Source organism: Choloepus didactylus, chromosome 2, assembly GCF_015220235.1.
Source record: "Choloepus didactylus isolate mChoDid1 chromosome 2, mChoDid1.pri, whole genome shotgun sequence".
In the NCBI taxonomy this organism is placed as follows: domain Eukaryota; kingdom Metazoa; phylum Chordata; class Mammalia; order Pilosa; family Megalonychidae; genus Choloepus; species Choloepus didactylus.
Window position 1 is genome coordinate 234036511 of NC_051308.1, and position 26117 is coordinate 234062627.

The window sequence follows — 26117 nt, forward strand, 5'->3', positions numbered from 1 at the left end:
CATAAACTAGACAAAGGGGAGTGTGGTCCTTATGGCTTTCCCAATCCCATTGTCACCCCTCATAAGCTACATTTTTATACAATTGTCTTCAAGATTCATGGGTTCTGGGTTGTAGTTTGATAGTTTCAGGTATCTACCACCAGCTACCCCAATTCTTGAGAACCTAAAAAGGGTTGTCTAAATTGTACGTAAGAGTGCCCACCAGAGTGACCTCTTGGCTCCTTTTGGAATCTCTCTGCCACTGAAGCTTATTTTATTTCCTTTCACATCCCCCTTTTGGTCAAGAAGATGTTCTCCATCCCACGATGCCGGGTCTACATTCCTCCCTGGGAGCACATGACTACCTTTTATACAAGAACAAAATGCACAGAAAAAAAAGACTAGAAGGAGATATGCCCACATGCTAATGACTGTTGATTCTTACTGAAGGGATTTAAGGTATTTTCACTTCTCACATTTCCATACTTTCAAATTCTCTATAACAAGCATCTATAAATGGATAATGAAGAAGAAAACAAAAAGAAAAAAAAAACTTATTGATCAGAGTTGAAGGACTAAGCACATGTATTAATCTTTATTTACTCCCAAGAAATTACAATAAAGTCTCTCTTTTTTTAAGGTCACAAATCATTAAAGGCAAACGTAATGGAAGATCCTCAAAGGACATACTTTTTGGAAGGGCTGAGGAGGGCGAGAGATGCACGAACAACTGTAATGCAATGGTTTAGAACAGACGTGATTTGGGATTTCAGTGGGAGTTCAGAAAAGGGGCTGATTAGTTCTACCTTGCGACAGAGGCAGGTTTTCAAAAGGAGAATATTTAGCAGGGACTTCAAAAATGAGATCTTTGCCCCATCTCCAGGCAGGGGAAAAGAATGAAAATACTAGTACGCCTTGTGCTCCTTCATCAAGCCCTCTAAAACTTGTCATTTCTAGAAATGTGAGAGTCTTATTATAACAAATCTAAGATTTTAGAATTTCCTTCTTTGTTTCTTTACATGACCATGAAGAAACCTAACAGCTCAAAAGCCTGAGAGGTGACATATTTTACACCAGATGTGTAAAACTGAATTAGAGCCTGGATTATAGCTGATAGCATATCAACAGTCTCCTCAACTGTGTGTTTTGTTCCCAAAACTTGTTATGAATTAGCAAAATGACTATTTCACATCTTTTGTTTAACACCTGCCACAGAAAGCAAAGAGTGAAAGGAAACAAAAAGTCTGCATAATTCCAGACATCATAAATCCCTGTTAAATTGCAATGAACTCAGATAATGTCTCCAGTTAATTGAGCTAGTGCCATTTGTGAGCCGGAAGACATTTCATGAATTGCTGTTGAAAACTGCACAGAATTACCTGTTTATTTGCAGAGATCATTTGGAAGCAAAAAACAATAACAAGTAAGAATAAAATAAGGTTGTTGGTGTGACCTTACGAACTCATGCATTTATGTAAAAGGAAACACAGAAGTGAAGATTGTTGTTTACTTTGCTGTTGTTGTTTGAAGAGCACATACAAGGAATTTTCTTTTGAAGGCAGAAATGTGATATCTGATGGTTTTACTGCCATGCACATACAAGCCTGCACAGCAGTAGGGTGATGCCATAAACTGGTTTAGCAGTTGCATTTCCTTACAAATGATATCATTATGACTATTTGCTAAATAAAGTTCCTCTCTTTTACTTCAGGTTTTGGGGAAGAAAAAAAATAATAATGAAAGAGTCAATAGAAACAAAATTATGGAAATAGAAAGCAGATGACAGTGAGGAAAACTGAGAAGCAGCCCAAATTACATCACAGAATTCCCAAGAGGTATAGAAATTGGTCACAACTACTTCTGCAAATAGGGATAGAGGCAGGGCCAAACAAGAAGGCTGGCTAGAAGTCTATGTCGGTGCATTTAGGCCCTGGGGTTCCCCTCCTGATTCTGCTCACCCAGGTGACTACTCCCTTCGCCCCAGCAGAAAACCTACAGTTATTTTCTGTAGAGGGGAAAACAGAGGCTCTCCTAATAGAGGGGGTTATGAAGAAAGACAGGGACAACACAAGCAGCGAAGGGAAACCAGGGGGATTAAGTAAAAGTTTACAGAGTCTCTCGCCTTTTTCTCCCTCCCAAGCCCCAGATTACCCTACGTGAAGACCACGATCAGTGTGGCTGCCCATCCAAGTGGTCTTTCAAACAGACTTTGGCATCACACTCTTTAGTCTAAGCAGACACTGAGGATTACCAGACATTTGAGCAAAACATTGAAAATGAAAGACAAACAAGTACAAATCAACAGAAAGCATGGAAAACAAAGTTGAGGAAATTTTGCTAACAAACACACATACACACCAGAACAAAATGAAAGGAAGAGAAAAGAAAATTAGAGAACAAGAACAGGATAGACGATTATTCTACATGAATAACAGACATACTAAAGGGGAGGAAATCATTATCAGAATAATTTTTAAAAAGTCCCCAGAACTGAAGGACATGAGTTTTCAGAATGAAAATGTTACCAAGTACCCAGCACAGTAGATGAAAAGAGATCCACACCGAAGTACATCGTTGCGAAATTTCAAAATCAAAGAGAAGATGCTATAAGCCTCAGGGATGGAAATCTTTCACATACAAGATCAAGAATCAGATATCACCCAGCTTCTCCCCAGCAACAATTAGAGTAAAAGGTTAAAGGGTAATGCCTCAAAATTGTGAAAGAAAGAGATTTCCAACCTAGCTAGACTGTAGAATGTAGGGAAAAAAAGACGTTCTGATATTTAAGGTCTCAACTTACTCTATGCACCTTTCTCAGGAAGTCACTGCAAGATACACTCCAGTAAACTGAGGAACAAAACAAGAAGGAGGAAGGCATGGGATTCATGCAATTCAACACAGGACTAGGTGAAGGGAATCTGCAGGACACAGTCAAGGGTGATTCTAAAATGACAGCTGTGAAGCAGGCCTATAGCTAATAGTCCAGGTTGTGGTAGGACAGAAGGTCCAGGAAGAAGTATCATTAATAGGATGAAATGTATAGGATACCTGATGTGTTTGAAATTGTTGAAAGGAGATTTACATAATTAGGGAAATGTCTGGGAATGAATAAGCACATAAAAAAAAAAGACCAAAAAAAAAAAAAAAAGAGAGAGAGAGAGATGACTACTAATTACAAGAAAAAAAAATGCTAGCCATGAAAGGAAAATCAATACATTCAATTAGATGGCTCACCTCTCAATAGCATTTAAATAAGCATATCAGGAAATAGAAATATAAACATGTTATTTAGAAATATGGAAGAAAGTACCAAAAGAAATCATCTAAAATAGTTGAAAGGCATACCTCTGAGGAGCAGAAATGGAAGTATGTAGGGAACAGAAGTTTTTGGGTAACCAGCTAAAACATACACACGTATGACTCTGACAGAATATAGTACTTAAATTTCTAGGAATTAGGCTTGCTAGAACAGATGAACTACCCTAAAGAAATAATAATTTTAAGAAAAATTTAAACTATTACCCTAGTAGGGAGGACTATGGGAAGATGGTGGAGAAGGAAATGCCAGGAATCAGTCTCTCCACCAAAACAACCAGTGAACTGGCAGGAGCTGTCTGGATCGACTATTTTGAAACTCTGGAATCCAGTGGAACTCTCTGCAGCATCTAGGAAGACCTGGAGGAAGAGGCTGGTAAACTGCAGTAAATATTGGTGAATTTCACCCTCCTTACAGTGGCTACCGTCCCCTAACCCCCAGTTGCATGGTAGACAGCAGCTGGGAATGCTGCCTGGGATCCTGGTGCAGCTTGTTGGCGAGCCAGAAGGACACAGAGACTCCAAAATCCAGATGTGTATAGTCTGTCTGAACAGGGATCAAGGCTTTCAATCAGCTACTTCAGATCACTGGACGGCCAGCTTTGAAAGGGTTACTGTTCCAACCCCCACCAGGCAAAAGGAGCAGAAAAGTCTTAAAGAGGCAGTAACTGTTTTGTTTTTTTCTCTTTCTATTCCTATTTGGGAGCAAAAATAGTTGGGGAAAGTCACAAATTGACAGCACCAGACCTCATCACCACTACCACCAACAACAAAAAACAGCAATCACAGAGGAGTGGGAGAACTAGATTTCCAAAGTTATAACAACATGATACTCAGCATGTCCAGGGCACAACAAAAACATACAAAATACACAAAGAAACAGGAAAATATGGCCCATTCACAGGAAAAAAAAGAATCTGCTAGAAATCATCCTTGAGGAAGGTCCTACATTGGAACTGTTAGTCAAGGACTTTAAATTAACCGTCTTAAATATGTTCAATGAGCTAAAGGAATTCATTTACAAAGAACTAAAAGCAATTAAGAAAACATTGTCTGAACAAAAGAAAGAGACAGAAATTAGAAAAAGGAACCAAACAAAAATTCTGGAGCTGTAAAGCAGTTACTGAGATGAAAACCTCATTAGATGGATGGATCAACAGCAGATTTGAACAGGAAGAAGGGCCACAGAACTTGAAGACAAGACAACTGAAACTATCCAGTGTGAGGAGGAGAATGAATTATGAAGAAAAATGAATCGAGTCTGAGTAACCTGTGGGACCCCATCAAGTGGACCAAAATATATATCAGCGGAGTCCCAGAAGGATGTAAGAAAGAAAGAAAAGGGGAAGAAAAAGTATTTGAAGAAATAATGGCTGAAAACTTCCCAAATCTGATGAAAAACATAAATATACATACCCAAGAAGCTCAATGAACTCCAAGCAGAATAGACTCAAAGAGACTGACACCAAGACACAGTATAGTCAAGCCATCAAAATCTGAAGACAAAGAGAGGATTTTGAAAGCAGCAAGAGAGAAGCAATTTGTCACATACAAGGAATTCCCAATAAAATTAACCACGGATTTCTCATCAGAAACCATGAAGGCCAGAAGACAGTGGCACTGGCCTTAAAGGAAACAAACAAACAAAAAAACTGTCAACCAAGAATTTTATATCCAATATTGAAAATTATTTTTCAAAAATGAAGGATAAGTTAAGATATTTACAGATAAACAAAAGCTCAAAGAGTACATTACCAGAAGACCTGCCCTAAAAGAAATGCTAAAGAGAGTTCCTCAGGTTGAAATAAAAGTATACTAGGGGACAAAAAATCTCAAACATCCTTTTGTTACTCCTTAAATATAAACCCAAGTATCTTAACCGGGAAAAAAAAAAAAATTACTAGGCAGTAATTCAAAGCTCTAAGAAGAAATAAAGACCATTCATTTGTAAAGGTAACTACATAGGTAAATATAAAATCTTGTTATTTATGTACTTTTGGTTTGTAACTGGCCCCCCCCCGCCATATGATTTAGGCAAATGTATCCAATAACATTTAAACTCTATCTTAATGGGCATATAATGTAGAGATGTAATCTGAGACAAGAACAATATAATGGTGAAGGGTCAGAGATACTTAGGAATAGACAGTGTGTATACTACTAGGGTGATACTAGTTGAACTAGGTTGTTGTCAGTTTAAGATGTTAATTGTAATTACAAAAGTAACCACTAAGGAAAGAACTAAAAAGCATACAGAAAAGGAAAGAAGAAGGGAATCAATACAGTGTACTACAAAAAAGCAACTAAATACAATAAAAGGCAGCAATGTAGTAATTGAGAAACCAGAAACATACAAGACAAAGAGAAAACAAACAGCCAAAGGCAGAAGTACACTCTTCTCAGTTATTACCTTAAATGCCAATGGATTAAACTCCCCTATTAAAAGGCAGAGAATGGCAGATTGGATGAAAAAGCATAATCCATCTATATGCTATCTATACAAGACATACTTTAGCTACAAACATAAAAAGAGGCTGAACTTAAAACAGTGGAAAAAACATTCTATGAAAACAATAACCAGGAGAGCAGAATGGCTCTATTACTCTCAGACAAAACAGACATGAAGTCAAAAAGAGTATAAGAGATAAGGATATTATATATTGACAAAAAGCTTAATCCAGTAAGAAGAGATAATTATACACATACATGCACCTCACAACAGAGTCCTAAAATATGAAGAAAAAAATTGACAGAATTGAAGGGAGAAATATATAGTTTACAATAACCTCTGGAGATTTCGAGACAACACTCACAGTAATAGATAGAATAGCTAAGCAGATCAATAAGGAAATAGAGAATTTGAACAACCCTATTAACCAATTAGACCTAAGGGATATATACAGAACACTCCACCCAACAATAGCAGAGTACATATTCTTCTCAAGGACACATGGAACATTTTCAGGACCACAAATATATTAGGTCACAAATCAAATCTCAATAAATTTAAAAATATTGAAATCATACACTGTATCTCCTTGGACCACAACAGAATAAAGAAAAAAATAGAAAGCATGGAGTTGAACAGATATCTGTACACCAATGTTCATAGCAGCATTATTCACCAGAGCCAAAAGATGGAAGCAGCCTAAATGTCCACCGCCAGATGAAGGGATAAACAAAATGTGGTACATCCATATAATGGAAAAATATTCAGCCATAAAAAGAAGTACTGGAACATGCTATAACATGGATGAACCTTGAAGACATCATGTTGAATGAAATAAACCAGAAACAAAAAGGCAGTAATTTCTCTCACATGAAATACTTAGAATAAGCAGATAGAAAGCAGAATAGTGGTCCTGGGGTAAGGAGAGGGAGGAATGGCGGGGTTATTGTTAAATGAGTATGAGTTTGTGTTTGGGGTGATAAAAATAGTTTGGAAACAGATAGTGGTGACAGTTACACAGTATTGTCAATGTACTTAATGTCAAAGAATTGTTCACTTAAAATGGTTAAAATGGTATTTGTTAGGTTTATTTTACCACAATTAAAAACAATTTTTTAAAAAATCTATTACTCTACAAAGATACATTAACTTGCAGTGTTTTTCACTCACCTAGATGTACTCTTCCAATAATCTTCTGGGTGCCCACTCCTTTGGCAATCCCTGCCCACCGACGGTCTACCAGCCTCATTATATTACACCTTTCTGCACAAGCTTGGCTCATAATAGTCATCTGTGCACCTGCATGGGGAGGAAAATATCAGATAATAAAAATAAAATCCACATTTGTGGTACAACTCAAATTACAGCACTAAGAACAGGGCAGAAAGCAAGTACACCCCAAGGCTTTTTCCGTCTAAAATCATTCCTACCTGGCAGGCTTCCTGCCATGCTTAATTCAACTTTTCAGTTCCACGTTGGGATCTGAAGCATAGTGTGGAAATTTGACATTGGGAGAAAGAATATTTTGTTGCAATATTATTAAATATTTTAAAACTTTACCAAAAGAAAACAAAATGACCTGGAAAGGACTTTCCTAAAGTTCAAATGATGAACACTTTGTCTATAAATGCAATGCTAAATTAAGCACTACTTTATGCTCAGAGCAGTTTTTACTGAGTATCTCTAAACATTTATCAAGTCATTTTTATTTCAAACTTAGGGGCACTATAGTCTACTAATCAAAAGATACAGTGGGTTCCCCATTCTCTGTTCCAACAATTCAACCCTCTTCCCTGGAAGGGTGAGAGCATTTAGGTAACCTCTCTCCCAGTTACATGTACTCACTCACACAGAAGGAGTCAGCCTTTGCAGAAGATGACACTTCTCTAATCTTTATCCACAGTCCCAACCTCTTCGTCAGACTTGAGTTCCACATTCCCAAGTATTGGACATTTCTATCTCAAAGTCCACAGAATAAAACTCTTTATCCCCCAATAATTCTCACTTGGGACTTTTCTATCTTTGCTGTTGGAATCAGTTTCTCAGAATTGTAAAACTCAGGTAGTGTTCACTTTCTATTGCTCTTCTCTTAGCCTTCTCCCTATTCTCAAACTCTGTCCCAATTCTGTTAATAAATTCTATCCAATTTCTGCCATTTCTGACCTTCCTTCTTCTGACGATAGCAACCAGCCTAATCTCCCTGTAAGAGGACAATTTCTCTGGCTTCTAAATCACCCTGTGGATGTACAATTTAAAGCAAGGAAATCGTTCTGACCCTTAGGGGTAAGGAATTCTCCAGATATGTTCCTGTCCTCAGTCTTCTCTAAGGTATCACCTTGTTTAGGTCACTTATTCATCTGCTCACAAATTTTCAATAGGTCTCAATCTTTATAACATCAGTTTCAAACCACATCACCACAGCTTCAGATCCCACCTATTTCTGGCCCCACTGTTTATTCCCAGTCTTACATTCTAACTACTCTACACCCGTCACTTTAGCAAAAGGAATGCGTACCCTTCAACTCTTACTCACTTAGACACAGACCATGCCCCTCCGGTAAACTGCCCTTACCCCCTCCACTTTCTCTGAATTTCTCCTCAGGCTCAGCTCAAGACCCACTTCCCCTATGACTGACTGTCCTTTCCCAGTGATCTCTCCTTTAATTCAAATCCAAATCATATTACCCATTAGGCACCTAATGAGTAAAGGGCACTGAAAGCTTTTAGCATTTGAGGAAGGTTAGATTCAAGAAGGCCCAGAAATAATAAAGGAAAAGGGAACTTGGAGAGGCGATTCTTTCTTTTCTCCCTCACCCCCCCCCAACTCCAACCACAAAAGTTGGCTCTGATGTAATTAAAGTAATTGACCAGGATGAAGGGCTTCTTTCACTGCTTTCCTGTCTTTTCTCAAGCCTTAGCTTGAAGCCCCAATCTCTGTCTGTGAAGGCAGCTCAGTTCAAATGCCCTCTTGAGGGAAGCCACTCCTGAGCACCCTGTCAAAGTGATAATGTGGCCTCTGTGTCCATCTAACATTCATCTGATTTTTGCACAGTGGTTGAGAGTTCTGGCAACAAGCGAATATGGGGCTGAATCCGAAGTCCTCCAGTCATGTCTCTGCTTACCAGGAAGTGACGTCACCTATCTCACAGAGATGTGCTGAGGACTAAATAAAACTGAGTAAGATGGTGTATATTAATCACTACTTAGCATAATGCTTAGCACACAGTGAGTGCTCAATAAATGCAGAGTGCTGTATTAGGGTCTCTTATGTATTTGTCTTTCCCACTGTTGTAAGAACTGTATGAAGCCTGAGGTGCCCAGAACTAGACACTGTCCTCAGAAATGAATAATTAACAGATTTATTTCTCCCAGGAATACTCTCATCCCAAGACACAAACTCAAAGACGGTTGAAACCTGGCATGTACTCAAATATTTGTGGATGAACAAATAGAAAAAAATATTATTTGACTGGAGAGCTTTTTCTACTCTAGGAAACTTACCATATCTTACAGCCGCAAATAAGAAAAAGATATCCAGAATAAACACACATAAGACCACTCAGTCACACACCCTCTACCATCCACTGTGTTCTTACTCAAAAGTAAAGAATTGTTACTGAAAGAAGAGGTACATTATTAGTTAGTACAGGGATTTTCTGAATCCTCAAGTGGAGAAACTACTTGTCTCCTTACCTGGACATTATGTTCCTTAAGGGCAAGAACCATACCCCATATATCTTCGTATTCCTCATAGCTCCTGGCAAAGTGCTGGCACAAAGAACAGGCTAAACAGCTGTCTGATCTATACTCCACACAACTCCTTCTTATAGCTCCTTATTCTAAACCTATTTATTCCCATTTTTTACAAAAGTATTCTAGAAATCCACGATGGAATATAAGAAGTAGGAAGAAAGGAGAGACCACAAAATATAAAGCTGGGTAAAAAGTGATTACCGAAAAAAAACCTATTACAAACAAGAGAAGACTGGCAAATAAAACAATAACCCCCAGGCTTGTTAGCAGTCCAGAGGACAACCACTATCCTTAATGGACACCGGAGAATTTCCCCTTCCACCTGTGTCAGATCAGAAAGGGGAGACTGAGACACAGAAGATGGATGCATCACCTGAGTCAACAAAGGCTTTCACGGGATGTCCGTTCACTTTGCAGTTAATATAAAGCATCACTACTTGGCCAAAACTTTCCGGAGCCTCTTCCATAGCTATTGTCATATTTTCCTCAATGTTCTGTTGCCTGTAACAAACCAAAATCAGGTACTAAAAGCATTATTTCCACAAGAAATCTGTTTTAACACCATAACATTAAAAACAGATCTGGGCATATCTTTTGTCCCCATTACAGCTGCTGAGTCATGGGAATGGAAACTGGTGCTCCATCCTACAATAGGAGACTTAGCAGGAGGGTAAGGAGACACAGTTGCAGAAAGCATCAAGGGACAAAAATTATCCTCGGTAAAACCATGATGATCCTTTACAAGCTCAGAAATAAGCAAATAAACTTGTGGAGAGCAAGGGTCATGATTCTTTTAATTATGTAGAATGTCAGAACTTCATGAAGACTCCAATTTTAATTGAGGATTTTCTGAATATCTGGGTACACTTCTATGTTTGGCATAGAAAATAGTTGCAAACATAATATGCAGATGCTTCAATTGCTTTTGTTTAATGAAATCACATGTACTTAATATCAAGATGTCAAAGGAGCTCTAGTGTAAAGGTAAGGAACGTGGGTGCTAACATTAGACTTGAATCCTGGCTCCACCAATTCCCACCAACATGATCTTTGGCAAATGACTTAACCTCTCTGTGCTTCTTTTTTACCATACCCACATAGGGTTGTTGTGAGGATTAAGATAATATTTGTAAAGGTATAAGAACAGTGTCTGGCACACACTGATTAATAAATGTTAACTGCTTTTATATTAATGTTATAAAATAACACTTGAAGTCAAATGCATCCGCCATTTCATCTCCAAGACTGGGTTTTCAAATCTGTGAAAGGAGGATAATAATTTGTATTATAGGGTTGCTGAGAGGCATAAAGCACCACATATACAATGCTGATGTAAGAGGAGATGCTCAAAAAAATGCACAGGTCTACCTATCTACCTAACTTAAATTTATACACACATTTATCATAGTTCACTTGGTCCATCAAATCATTTCTTAAAAAATTCAACATATTCTAAACCTTATACAACAAAAGCATATAAAAGGAGTATTAGCTAACTCAAACATTTCATGTCTTCATTACCAAACTCTTTTTAACTATCCAATACCCCTAAAAATAAAATATTACCAACATGTATTTGTGACCTATGGAGACTAAGGTAGAGACTGGGCAACTTGCCTGAAGCCTGAGACAATGACAGAACAGGGTTGAAGACCTGGGGTAAAGGACACTGTAAACCAGAGGCTGGCAGACTACAGCCCACCACCTGCTTGTGTAAATTAAGTTTAATGGGAAAACAGCTGCCCTCATTGATTTACATACTGCTTCTGGCTGCTTTTGCATTACAGTGGCAGAACTGAACCCTGGCAACAGAGATCACCTAGCCTGCAAAGCCTAAAATATTTACCACCTGGCCCTTTACAGAAAAAGTTTGCCGCCCCCACTCTCAACTACAGTGCCTGACTTTTTGCAACAGTATTCTAGCTCAACTGGATTGATGGCTTTATTAGCCTTGCTGTAATAATATGTCTCAGAAAGTCTCAGAAAGGCACACTTGTTTAATTTAGTCAGGCAAATATGCAAGCTATTATAACTCAGCATGCATATAACCTGTGTAATCACTGGTGTGATGCACCAAATAAAACTTTGACAGGCATCTGATAGAATTACACAGCTCTGTGCCAAAGCTACAGGATGAAATTTAGAAATAACCTAAAATTAGTTCTGCAACTCTGACCTAGCAATGACTCCAACCAAGATAAATTTCAGTAAAAAGTCCTCGGGAATAACACCAGTCACTTTAGAGGCACGAGGTTTTCTCTTTTAAAAGAATGGATGCATTATCTCCACTCTAGGGAAGAAACATGAGCCATATGGGTATGCCCTGTTTCACTTCTATTCTTCCAAAGATTCAGAATCATGGTTTGGCTATGATGCCCCCCACTGCTTCCTGGAAAGAACACAACTAATCTTGAAAAGTCTGTCACTTCTCCCTTATAGCAGCTGTAACAGGATCTACTTCAGTGCACACAAATATCTTCCTATTTCTCTGGGTAGATTTAACTAACGTGATGTTTCTCCAAGATATTCACTAGTATTTGACAGAAACACTTAATCAAAAGGAGCACAAGTGAATGGTTTAGGCTGGCGATCGATTCTGGTGTACAATTTATAGTTCTCTGATTTAAAATGCAGTCAGACAAATAAAAAAAGCATGATTTGATTGCCAGGTTGATAGTGTAAAATAATGACCAAGTTAGGCTTCATTTAAGTAACCACAAAGATGTTGACACGGTCCCTAAAAGGCTACTAAGGCTAAAAGTAGTATCATCACAGTTACATGTTCATCTTAGTTATACTGAGGCCTTCACGATCAGCAACAAAATTTGAAAGGGGGGGTGGTGGAGGTGGCAGCTGTTCTTTTATTCAAAGGGACTGACAGAACAAGTTCTTGCTTATGACTTTTATACTGACCAAGGTTGGCATTAGAATCATTGGATTTGCTTAGGCCCCAAGCCTGAAGATTCTGATTATTTCTAAAAGCTTCTCACGGGATTTTAATGCAGCCCCAGGGGAGAACTGCTGCATCACAGAAAGTGGTGCTGAAAACGTGTTTAACAACGAGTTTACCCACAGAAGGTGGTACAAATACTGTGGAAGGCAGACACCATTCATGGACAGCCGTTTCTCTAATCCAATCATTCCTGAGCCCTGGATTTAATCAGGACTCACACACCCTATCTAAGGTAAGAGAATCAAATCAGCCTATGTAGTCAGCCTAACTGTCTCACCGGACAGAAGCTTCTGCTCAGTCTTGGAGTCCTCTACCTGGAGCTGCTTTAATCATGCTCTCTCTGCTTGTCAGGGAGTCCTTTATTAAAAATTTTGGGAGAATGGAAAGTCATTAAGTTAGGTACCTATATCTTTGTAATGTTGAATTGAAATGTGAGGAAAATGGAAGAGGAGAGAATAACCTAAAGACTGAAGTCACTATCCCATCGCAAAACAGAGAAGCTACCTCAAAGCAGATTCCCACCTAATGCAAGATTATCTGTAGTTTGGGAAACCTGCATTGTCTGAGTCTTGCTTGGCTGAAGGGGTCTGTTATGGGTTGAACTGTGTCCCCAAAAAGATATGCTGAAGTACTAAACCCCAGTACCTCAGAATATGGCCTTACTTGGAAATAGGGTGGCCTTTACTCCAGTATGACTGCTGATCTTATAAAAAAGGGAGAAGAGGCACCGCACATGAACGGAGAACACCATGTGACAGCGGAGGCCAAGACTCAAGTGCTGCAGCTGCAAGCTAAGAAACAGCGAGAACTGCTGGCAAACCACCAGAAGCTAGGAAGAGGCAAGGAAAGATTCTCCCCTACCACTTTCAGAGGGAGCATGGTCCTGCGAAAACCTTGATTTGGGGATTTCTAGCCTCCAGAACTGTGAGACAATAAATTCCTGTTGTTTTAAGCCACTAAGATTGTGGTACTTTGTTATGGCAGCCACAGGAAACTAACACATGTCATTACCTTATGTCTTCTTCTATCTTTGCCTGAGCTTCAAGATCAAAAGGGTCAGCAGAAAAAAGACGAATCCTTTCTTGCTCTCTCCGGGCTCGATCCTGCTGCTGTTCCACCAGGACCCTGGAAAATTTCTCTGCAAAAGTAAAGGGGAAAAATAACTAAGTACTACCCTAATTTCATTCTTTATTAGTACTTTTCCATACCAAACAATTTCTCAAAATGCAACTTTTAAGCGGTACAGAGAGGATGCCTAAAATTTATTTGGAATGAGAAATTACATTTAATTTCTATTCTATGAGGCAAGACTATTTCATTAAATGCAGTGTAAAAAAATAAAGTATTTGCAAAGATTCTTTATTCTTTTAAGTTACCCATATTATTTCTACTCAGAGATAATGACTTTGCAGTTTAAATCAGTGCGGCAAATAAATATCCCCCACTCCTCTCCTTGCCATTGCCCTCCATCATCCTATTAACTAGGAAGAAAACAGAGCACTACAATACCCCCCTTTCCTCTTCTCATTTCCCTTCTTTTATAACACTGTCTGACTTAAACCAGACTAACTAAATGCAAACTACCATTAGCCTATATTTTGCGTGTCCTGATGGACAATAAGTAGTAATATTAGTAAGGCAAAAACCCTGCCTGCTATATAAGATAAACGTTACAACAAGAATCTTTTTTTTCTTTTAAAGAAATTTTGAGATAAATTCAAACTTACAGGAACAGTTGCAAAAACAGTACAAACCCCATACATATAACTCCAGCATACCCTGATCCACCACCTTTAACATCCTGTCATACCACCATTTCTTTCTTTCTTTCCCTCCCTCCCTCCCTATCATCCATCATCTACTGCTCTGACTTCTGAACATACGAGAGCAAGGTGCCCACATCCTTGAAAAAACAATATAATTCACATATACATTTCCCATGAACAAGAACATTCTTTTATGCAATCCCATTAAACGCAGCTAAGAAGTTCAAAAAATTCAACCTTGATACAAAGCTTACATTCTATATTCCCCTTTTTTTTTTCCCCCTTATGTCCCATCTGTGTCCCTTTGAGCCGCCTCTCCTCCATCCTCAGATCCCATCCAGGATCATCCTTGGCATTCAATTGTCATCTATTTAGACTGTCTTTTTTTTTTCAGCTGTGGAAACATATATACAGCCTAAATCTTCCCATTCCACCCCCTCCCTAGCATTCCATTAGTGGGATTAATCACATTTAGAATGTTGCAAAGCTATCACCTTCCCACCATCCCTTTCTAGAAGTTTCCCTTCACCCCAAACAGAAACCCTACACTCATTTCTTAATTCCCCATTGCCCCTTCCACCACTTCTCGGAACCCCTACTTTACTTTTCATCTCTATGGTCATATTCTCCGACACTTTCTTTGTGTTTACCATGGGGCTTAAATTTAACATCTTAAATCTATAACAATGTTGTTTTTCTTTGAAACCAACTTAACTTCAAAATGACACATAAACTATGTTCCTATACTCCCTCATTCCCCCACTTTTATGTAGTTCTTGTCAAAAATTACATATTTTACATTGAGTCCAAAACCACTGATTTATCATTACATTATTATTACAGATTATGTATTTTAGATCCTGTAGGAAGTAAATAGTAGAGTTACAAATCAAAAATACAATAGTATTGGTATTATATTTACCATGTGGTCTTTAGTGGTACACTTTATTTCTTCATGTAGTTTCAGTGAATTGTTTACTGTCCCTTCCTTTCAGCCTGCTCAACTCCCTTTAGCATTTCTTATAGGACTAATCTACTGGTGGTGAAGTCCCTCAGCTTTTTTCTCTGTCAGTAGGGCTCCCTTTAGTATCTGAAGTAGGGCAGGTCTTTTATTAGCAAAATCTCTCAGCATTTGTGAAAAATTTAAGCTCTCCCTGAAATTTGAAGGAGAGTTTTGCTGGATAAAGTATTCTTGGTTGGCAATTTTTCTCTCTCAGAGTTTTAAATATGTCGTGCCACTGCCTTCTCACCTCCATGGTGGCCGCTAAGTAGTCATTACTTAGTCTTATGTTGTTTCCTTTGTATGTGGTGAATTACTTTTCTCTTGCTGCTTTCAGAACTTGCTCCTTCTCTTCAGTATTTGACAGTCTGATCAGAATATGTCTTGGAGTGGGTTTATTTGGATTTATTCTATTTGGAGTTCGCTGGGTATTTATGCTTTGTGTATTTATATTGTGTAGAAGATTTGGGAAGTTTTCCCCAACAATTTCTTTGAATACTCTTTCTAGACCTTTACCCTTCTCCCCTTCTGGGACACCAATGAGTCTTAAATTTGGACGTTTTCTTTTATCTATCATATCCCTGAGATCCATTTCGATTTTTTCAATTTTTTTTCCCCATTCTTTATTTTGTTCTTTCATTTTCTGTTCCGTGGTCCTCGAGGAGGCTGAGTTGTTGTTCAGCTTCCTCTAATCTTGTATTATGAGTATCCAGAGTCTTTTTAATTTGGCCTACAATTTCTTTTATTTCCATAAGATCTTCTATTTTTTTATTTACTCTTGCAATTTCTTCTTTATGCCCTTCTAGGGTCTTCTTTATGTCCTTTATATCCTGTGTCATGCTCTTCTTCATGTGCTTTATATCCTGAGCCATGCCCTTGTTGCCTGTCCGTAATTCTTTGATTAATTGTGCCAAGTACTGTGTGTCTTCTGATCTTTTGATTTGGGTGTTTGGGTTTGGGTTCTCCATAACGTCTGGTTTTATCATATGCTTTAAGATTTTCTGTTGTTTTTGGCCTCTTGGCATTTGCTTTACTTGATCCCTAATTTGACAGAACTGCAGTTTGGTGGCATACACTTAGTCTCTAACTAACCAGCAGATGGCGTCCGTGAGTCACCTGTTCCCCTCAAGTCAGTTCTCCCCCACTTTGTCTTTGTGGTGTGTGGCGGTCTGATTCTTGTGGGGTCCGATTGGTGCACCAAGTTTGGGTGTGTTGCTGGTGCTGTCTGCCCTGAATGTGGGGCGTGTATCTGGGTGGTTAGAGAGACAGGACAGCTTTAATAATCAAACCTCCCAGGTGTTTCCAGAGATTTAAGGCTGTTACCGGAGCCTAAGCCTTCATTTCAGTCTTTCCACTGATTGTCTCTGCTGCTGACCCACAAGTGCTTGGTATTCGCATAGGGTCCCTGGAATTTCCGAGCAGTTCCCCCTTCCCAGCTGTGCTCTTCCAGGACCTCTGCTGAGGGAGGGCCGCGCCATGTCACTAGTGCGTGCCGGCCCGCCAGGGAAGCCCTGGGTCGCTAGGCCGTGCAGGGGTGCTCCCAGCTCGCTTCAAAGATGGTTGAATGGGACGCGTTAACTTCCCCCTTTTCGCACAGGTCCGCCCTCCCAGCTCCAGGACAATCAGCCGTGGGTGTATTAAAGGCCACTATCCACGGCCGATATTATGGCTTGTGTGTAGTGCTGCGGGAAAGATTCCCTGTCACACTGGGTTTCTTGGCGCGGTTCTGGGCTGTGGGTCTGGCCCTGGGCAGGAGCGTCCCCCGCCCGCTGGGGAGATGCCTGCAAGGAATGCAGTTTTTTTCTCCTTTTGGCTCCCCTCTGCTCCTCCGGTCTCGAGACAGTCAGCAGCAGGTGTGGGAAGGGGTATACTTCACACCAGACACCGAGCGTTAGCCCAGCCTGCTCCCGCCGTGCTTCATTGAGCGGCTCTACCCGTCATATCTGCAGCCGCTCCCGGGTTTTTGTTTTTTTTTTAAAGAACTAGTCCATCTCCAAACGCCAGTTCACTGTTTCCCCACACCGCAGCGTGGCCGCGGGACTTTCAGCCGACTCACTCACTTGTTTTAGAAGACAGTCTCCTGGTTTCACCAAATGCACGTTCCCTGTAGATTTAGCAGACCTTGTCCGGCTGATGCATCACTAGCAGTGGTGTTCTGGGTCACTTTCTGGTTTTTATCTAGTATTTTTCATGGAGGTGTTTTTTTGCCCTGTCTCACTTAGCTGCCATCTTAGGTTCTGCCCAACAAGAATCTTTATTGTAGTATTTTTTAAATAGTGATGTATTTAAGTGTGTAAGCTTAAGTGTGCCATCATCACAGTCTTTGGAACCAGAAATACTAACATAAGAAATTTAAGAAATCAAGATATCAGTCATATGAACTGCTAATATATACAGCAAGAATAAATAAAAAAAACACTATGTTAAGTGAAAGAAGCCTGACACAAAAGAGTACCTCCTATATAATTCCATTTATATGAAGTCTAAAAATGGGCAAAACTAATGTATAATGATTATCTGAACAGTGGTAGCCTACGGGGGAAGAAACTGACTAGAAGGAAACATAATGGAACTTTCTAGAGCAATAGAAATGTTCTATATCTTGACTGGGCTGGTAGTTACTTGAGTGTTTATGTTCATCAAAAGTCATCAAACTGTACACTGACAATTCTGAAAGTACAATCTGTGGGTAAATATTATCTCAATTTAAAAAAAAGGTCAATTCAGAAAAGAATTGAGTGTCTGTTATCTTTTAAAATAGTCAGTGCAACCAAAGATGATTGTATGGTATGTGAATATATCTCAATAAAACTGAATTTTTTAAAAAAAGGAAGAAACAAATCACAAGATTAAAAAAAAAAACCAACAACCTTCAGTATAATATAAAACACAATATGTTAATTCTATAAGCTACAGCAATAAAAATTGGGAGGGGGAAAAAAAAAAAGTCAGTACAGCATCATAAATCCAAGAGTGAAATGGGAGACATTTACAGAGAAACCTTTATCCATAAAGATGACTAGAAAAATAAATGTTATGTTTAATAAAAGAATGGCTCAAATGCAGCTCCAAACAAATTGCTGGCAACAACCTCATCATCATCTTCAAAACCAAGGTTGGATGAGAATAAAGGAGCTCCATTTTGCCAAACAGGTTGATGGTACTGGACCTATTTCCTGCAATAAAAGCATTTCAACTGGCATCAGCTGGCTTACTGGTCCTATCTTTAATTAAGGCTCAACTGAATAGGCCAGAAAATTAGTACCTGGGTTGTGTGCTAAAAACAACTAGAAAAAGATGTAAAATGAGGGGTTGTTCTACATGAATTTGAGGGATCTATGCAGTCCTAAAAGTCTATCACTGTCACCAGTTAACTCAGCCTTTGACATCACCTCTGATTTACCACTCACAGACCAACTGGTATGTTCAACAATCACATGACAGTGAACCGAATACACCAGTTGCTTGAGTCTCTCCACATTTGTTGTGGCACAATTACTTCACTTCAGGTCAGCCTGACAGTCTTCCAAGTTTATAGCTTACCAAGATCTCCACTGAGCAGAGCTTCTGCCAGGGGTGGATTGCGTTCCTTCAGCAAGGACAGCTCGTGGGGGTTGGCCAGCAACATGTCTCGGAGCAAGGCTGGATTGTCCAGGCCCTGAGGAGAAGCAGCGATTTCTCCAGGAGATGGGTGGGACTGCTGTGCGCCTGGTGGCTGGCGCTGCTGCTGGGAGCTCGATGTGCCAGGCACAGCTATACTACTGAAGTCTATTCGGGGTAAGTCTGTTGGGGAAAATCAATTCAAAATTTATTCCAAATGACTCTTTAAAAACAAACTTTTGAAAGAAACAGCGCATGTACTCATAGAAGAACCCATGATATTAAACAGTAATCGTTGACACTCTAATGCCTCTCCCCTTGCTTTCTCAGTACCCTTCTCATGATGACTTAAGAGTATAAAGATTGGAGTCTATGTGAGTGAACCGAAAGGAAAGGACAGAAAGGGACGGAAGGATGGTAGTAACCCTAAATTTTTGGCTTATAAAATATCTCAGAATGGACATTAACTTTCAATTTTATTTATGTTGTTAAAAAATTAAACCTAGTTTCAATGAACCTAATTTCATAAATCTGGATGTGGTTCTTCAGAAAACACCTAGTCTGGTTTGCCATATACCTCAAAAAGCCCTGATATCTTAAAGAATACTACCCTATTGTTGGAGACTGAATCATACACCCCACAAAAGGCATGTTCAGATCCCAATCCTTGGACCTGTGGGTGTGAATTCATTTGCAAAAAGGAACTCTGAAGATGTTACCAAGGTGTCGTCAAACTGAATGAGGGTGGGCCTTCATCCAAAATAGTTGCTTACAAACAGAAGAAACTGGACACAGAGAGAGAAGCCATGGGGAACAACCAGAAGTTGGAAGCCAACGGAACCCAGAAGAGAAAGGAAAAGCTGCTGCTGTATGCATAGCCATGTGACAGAAAAGCCAAGGATCCCAGAGATGGCCAGCCAGCCAGAAGATACTGAACCAGGAAGAAGGAAGCCTCTAGCTTTTGAAACTGTGAGCCAATAAATTTCTGTTGTTAAGCCAATTCATCGTATGGTATTTTTCTAGCAGCTAGGAAACTAATACAACACCTATCAAGTGAGCAGCACAAATGCTAGATGTTAAATTCTGTAAGGTTCTGAACAGTGCTTTGAAAGGGCAACTTCCATCTGTGCATCACTGCACATGCTCCTGGACAGAGCGGGTGCAATCATGTTACAGGAGAGAATGACAGAAGAGAAGGGACTAGCAAAGGTTCTTAGTGCTGAGTGCAACAAAAGCCACAAAAGGTTTAGGGAGCTACAACTCCCAGATTCTATAATCCAGGCTGAGTTGATCTTATTACAATTAAAGGAAAATAAAAGGAAGTTTTGGTCCTTCTAAGAGTTTTATTACACAAAGGACCACATACTGTATGATTCCATTTACATGAAATGCCCAGAATAGGCAAATACATAGAAATAGAAAGAAGACTGGTGTTTGGATGCCTAGAGCCAGAGGAGTTGGGGGGAAATGGGGAATAGGTACAGGATTTCTTTTTTAAGATGATGAAACTGTTCTGAAACTGAGTATGGTGATGGTTACACAACACTGCAACTATATTAAAAGCCACTGAATTGTACCCTTTATATGGATGAACTGTATGGTATGTGAATTCTATCTCAATGAAGCTGTTATTTTTAAAAGTGTTTCTTTTCTTTTCTTTTTTTGGAAAAAGAAAAGTAAACAATAGAGCCAGAGTAAGAGGCTAGGCTTGAGTGAATCCACATTCCTTCAACCTCAAAAAATATATGCTTGATAGTCACATTTGTCCCACATCTGGGGCTAGCCTAAAGCCTTTTAGACCTCAAATAGAAGGAAATGCTTAAACTCAGGTGTAAGGTTACTGCCTCTTGCATGGGTTTAAACAGCCTCTTTCTTCCAAGAGACTTCAGCGAGCAGCTAGTATATACATACGAACTACCAACCAGTGGAAAGGTGACTTGCACGGCATGATCTCTCTGAGGTAATTATTTGATACCAACCAAGGGCAGGCATTCTTTGCTGGTTGACAAATTTTATCAGTACCCCTGTTAACAATTATCTTGAGAGTCCATTCACTTCAGAATAATTCTGAAAAACTTGTTTACCTTATAAATCAAGTTTTTGTTTTTGTTTTCACCTACTGGCTCTCTTGTCTGTAACGAACAGTACAGGGGGAAAAAGGCAAATCCCAAGAACAAACAAGCTCACTAAATTAAATAGTGGAAGATTTGGTTACCACCTCTGCTAGTCTTTATTTATTGGCATATTTTCACCACTACTCTTTCTAAAGTTTAGCAGCAGCCCCAAGAGACTAATGTAATGCAAACCTGGTAAGATGGGTGCTTGATGGTCTCTTATAGCTCCAGTTTTAGGCTGAATAGAAGCACTGTGTTATAGCCGAAGCCTGTCATCACCCAGACACCTATCATCTGTTACTATAAACTTTAAAACCAGGTGACCTCGAAACTAAATACTGTTTAAAGAAATCTACCAGAATCTGGTAGGGAATGGAAAAAAGAATACATTTCATTAAGTAGTTACACATTAGAAACTCATAAACTTTTTGTGGATGATGAACCTGTTTGAGTCTCTGAAGAAATCTATGGGCCCTCTCCCCATCACTCACATCCACACACACACACACACACACACCTGCAGATTACTTCAGGGACAAGGGACACAGACCTCTCAAATCCTAATGCACAGATTCTAGAGTATAAACATCTGTTCTGGATGGAACATTGAATACATGTAAGTTTCTTTTTTGCATGATTAACACAGCTGAAAGGGAAGAACAGGACATTGGTGGTTCAGCTACTTAATATTCATGAAGTTCAGTGCAATGGAGAAAGCAGCAAGAATGAATTCCTGTGCTATTACTTGTTGGCTATTTAACTTCAAAGACATCATTTAAAACCTGAACTTCATCTGTTAAATGATAAAAAAAAACTGTAAAGCAGAATCTCCCCATAACAGGTATGACATCACATGAAATGTGGGTCCAAGTGTCTGGCTGATGAAAAAATGCACCAAAAAGGCCTGCCATTGAGGGCCAGACACAAAGTAACAAAAGTTGTCAGTCAAAAGTCAGGCATTTGTAACTTGCAAATTCTTCCCAAGGATAAAGATTATTGTATAATTATCATCGATAACACAGAAGCTAACATTATGAGGGCTTTCTATGAGGTAGAGGTTTTTCAAGCATTATTCCTCACAACAAAGGTAGGAGTTGGGGTTAATTATGGTCCCAACCTTACAGATGAGGAAACATTTATTTAGAAGTTAAATAACTTGTCCACAGTTTCACAGCAGGAGTCAGGATCTGTCCCTTGGTAGTCTGACTCCAAAGCCCTGCACTCTGCACCACTAGGCTGTGCTACCTATGGATGTCTGTGTTAGGAGCTGCTAACCGGTTATGAGATATCTTACTTGGGAACTGTACTGGAGGTCGAGGGTCTGCATTCTCCTTCTGTCGTAAAATCACAACATCCCCATCTTTCAAGCCATAAGAAGCCAGTGATCTGTGGTTGTCTGTGAGAGGTCTTTCAGCATAGACAATCTACAAGAAGAAAAAACATAATAGCATAAAGCACTGAGAAATAACATGGTATAAAGCAGAAAGACCACAGGCTTCTTCTTAATCAGATGTCACTCCCTGCTCAAAAACCTTCAATGGTTTCCCGTCACACCTAGAATAAAACCCAAAGTCCTTCCCAGCACCTACTAATCCCAGGTGATTTGGCCCTGGCTCCCTCTCTGACTTCATCTCCTACCATGATTGCTGTTCCTCAAATAACAGGGCTGTCAGGGCTGTTTCACTTGCTCTCCTCTCCACCTGAGGACGGTGCTTTCCCCAGTCATTTTTACTGATCAAACATTACCTCTTCAGAGCCCTTCCCTAATTTGAAATGTATCCTCACCTGACATACTATGTATTTATTTGTTTGTTTATTGTCTTTCTGCCTCACTAAAATGTAAGCTACTTGAGGACAAGGACTTTGTTTTGTTCACCATATCCCCAATGCCTAGAACAAGGCCTGTTATATAACTGATACTCAAATATTTGTTGAATTAAAAGATAAATGAATCTATGCAAGTAGTGGCTGTAACTTTAGGCTTTTATTTTGAGCAGGCAGGGAAATGAGAATGCTTTACTCTGGGTATGCTAACTACGGAAATGTTAAACAACGTGTACAGTTTTAGAAGGACAAGTATATAGACCAACAGAAGAGAGTTCAGAAATAAACCGAAGCATAATGGTCCATCATTTTTGACAAGAGCGCCAAGTCCACTCAAATGGGGAAAAACAGTCTCTTCAACAAATGGTGCTAGGAAAACTGGAATCTATATGCAAAGGAATGAAAATAAGACCCTTACCTCATATCATATGTATAAATTAACTCAAAATGGATCAATAACCTAAATATAAGAGCTAAAACTATAAAACTCTTAGAAGGAAAACACAGAATATCTTCAGAATCTTGTATTGGGCAATAGATTCTTAGATTTTACACTAACAGCACAAGCAACAAAAGAAAAAAGAAACTAGATTTCAACAACATAAAAAACTTTGTGCATTAAAGGACATTATCAAGAAAGTGAAAAGAATCTATAGAATGGTAGAAAATATTTGGAAACTATATATCTGAAAAGGGTTTAATATCAAGAATATATAAAGAATTCCTAAAACTCGACAATAAGAAGACAACTCAATTAAAAAATAGACATTTCTCCAAAGAAGACATACAAATGGCCAATGAGCACAAGAAAAGATGTTCATCATCATTAGCCATTAGGGAAATGCAAATCAAAACCACAAGATGCCACTTCATACCCACCAGAATGGCTATTAAAAAAGAAAAAGGAAAAAAAAAAGAAGTGCTGTCAGGATGCAGGAACATAGGAATTCTAGTACCTTGTTGGTGGGAATGTAAAATGGTACAGCTGCTGTGGAAAACAGTTTGGTGATTCCTCAGAGAGTTAAATATAGAATTACCATCTGACTTGAAAATCCCACTTGTAGGTTGTTCTAGTTTGCTAATGCTGCAGGATTGCAAAACACCAGAAATGGATTGGCTTTTATAAAAGGTACCTTCAGGAGGATGGCCAATGGTGTCCGGAAAACCTTTGTTAGCTGGGAAGGCACGTGGCTGGTATCTGCTCCAAAGTTCTGGTTTCTTAATGGCTTTCTCCCAAGACATTCCTCTCTAGGCTTCAGCTTTTCTCCAAAATGTCACTCTCAGTTGCTCTTGGGGTGTTTGTCCTCTCCTAGCTTCTCTGGAGCAAAAGTCTGCTTTCAACAGCTGTCTCCAAAATGTCTCTGTAAGCTGCAGCTCCTCTCTCAGCTCTCTGCATTCTTCAAAGTGTCCCTCTTGGCTGTAGCTCCTCTTCAAAATGTCACTCTCAGCTGCACTGTGTTCCCTCTGTTTGTCAGCTCATTTATATGGCTCCAGTGATTTAATTCAGACACACCCTGAATGGGTGGGGACACACCTTGAAACTATCCAATCACAGTCATCATCCACAGTTGGATGGGGCACATCTCCACAGAAACACTCAAAAAATTACAATCTAATCAACACTGATAAGTCTGCCCACACAAGACTACATCAAAGAATATGGCCTTTTCTGGGGGACATAATACATTCAAACCAGCACACAGGTACATACCCCAAAGAACTGAAAGCTTAAACAACAGATACCTGTACACAAATGTTCACAGCATTATTGACAGTAGCTAAATGGTGGAAACAACCCAAATGTTCATCAACAGATGAATGGATAAACAAAATATGGTCTATCCATACAATGGTGTGTTATTCAGCCATAAAAAAGAGTGATGTTCTGATACATGCTACTACATGCATAAGCCTTGAAGCTATAATGTTGAGTAAATAAGCCCAACACAAAAGGACAACTATTATATAATTTCACATATATGAAGTAAATAAAATATGCAAAGTCAGAGACAGAAAAGGTATCACAGGTTATGGGTGGTAGTGGTGGGGAACAGAGTTAATGTGTAATGGGTGCACTTTCTGTTTGGGATGATGAAAAAGGTTTGGTAATGGATGGTGGGAATGATGGCACAGCATTCTAAGTGTGATTAATGCCACTGAATTATACAATTGAAGGTGGTTAAAATGGGAAATTTAAGTTTTATATATATATGTCACCACAATTAAAAAAAATGTACACTTTTAAATGATCTTTGCACACTGACAGGTCCAAAATGTTCCCAAATACCACTCTTCCTACATTCTTCCTTCTCTTCTTCCACCCCCAAAGTTTTATTACTCTTATGTGTATGACTGAAAGAAAAAAGTGGAAGAAATCCAGAAAAATAACGATTAAATACAGATGCAACAGGATCAGGAATGTACTACCGATAAAATATTTTTATGATGTGTAATCAAACACTGAAGAAAAACCAAGAGCATAAACATAGATGAAATAATGTGTTGTGAAAAGAAAAAAAGAGAACATAAAAAGGCACACTATAATTCTACCATGAAGGAACATAAAACCTGCCCTGCATTACCATATGCTCCAGAGGGGTGTTCACAATAAACCTCAGGCTTTGAAAGGTTTTCTTCCTAATGATTCACTTTTTTAGGGTATAGAACACCAGGCCACATGCAAACCAAGGAACCTGAGTTCCATCCGGGCTCTGTTACTCAGCTGGTCCAGGCCTCACATTTCCCCGTTTTTCAAACAAGCAGCTGGGGCTAATCATTGCAGTTGTCCTTTCCAGTTCTTTTTGCTATACCAGCATTCCACAGTGTTTCTTCATGTGTCCTCAAAGATCTCATAGCAAGGTTGCCTGGCACAGAACTGAAAATGCAGCATTTAAACTGGAAAAAAAGTGACTCTGTCTTATCTGTTCTCAGGATTTGCACTAACACGAAGAACAGAACAGGAAACTGAATTTAGTTCCCTCCAAAATTGAATCCTTCTGAAGATGAACAAAAAATTGATTTGCAGAGTTTGTAGGTCCAACTATACTTTACAAGGTCTATACGTGACTAGAAAAGTATTATTAGTTCTCACCTTCAATTTACACCAGTCGCTCCACCATCCCAATCACATGTCCTTATTTAAGCACCTATCTCATAGCAAAACTACACTATAATCAACACAGATTTTTGCAAAGCAACAAGAGTCACATTATAACTTGGGGGCTGCTTTGGAAAAAAAATCCATAAATCTCAAGTGCCACAAGTTGAGGTGTGCAGCAAGAAAGATGACACTGTAATGAAGTCACCAGTAGTCCAAGTACTCCTTCATTTTCCAAGTTCAGAAACTCAGCTATCAGTATATTCA

The 26117-nt window shown here is 39.1% G+C and overlaps 1 protein-coding gene across 7 annotated transcripts in view; it reads right to left on the reverse strand.

Annotated features, from left to right (window-relative positions):
• The window catches only part of LOC119527911 (protein DDI1 homolog 2), a 43212-nt gene that overhangs the window by 11303 nt on the left and 5792 nt on the right, over positions 1 to 26117 (reverse strand). For 6 of the 7 annotated variants that reach the window (XM_037828435.1, XM_037828436.1, XM_037828442.1 and 3 more), the window contains 5 exons: positions 22224 to 22353; positions 18759 to 18998; positions 13461 to 13587; positions 9870 to 9997; positions 6914 to 7042 (listed from right to left, as the gene is read on the reverse strand). In XM_037828435.1, coding sequence (XP_037684363.1) covers positions 6914 to 7042; positions 9870 to 9997; positions 13461 to 13587; positions 18759 to 18998; positions 22224 to 22353 — 754 coding nt within the window. Of the gene's footprint in view, positions 1 to 6913; positions 7043 to 9869; positions 9998 to 13460; positions 13588 to 18758; positions 18999 to 22223; positions 22354 to 23886; positions 23925 to 26117 lie in introns of those variants that run through there. The other variant, XM_037828437.1, reaches the window with a different exon arrangement.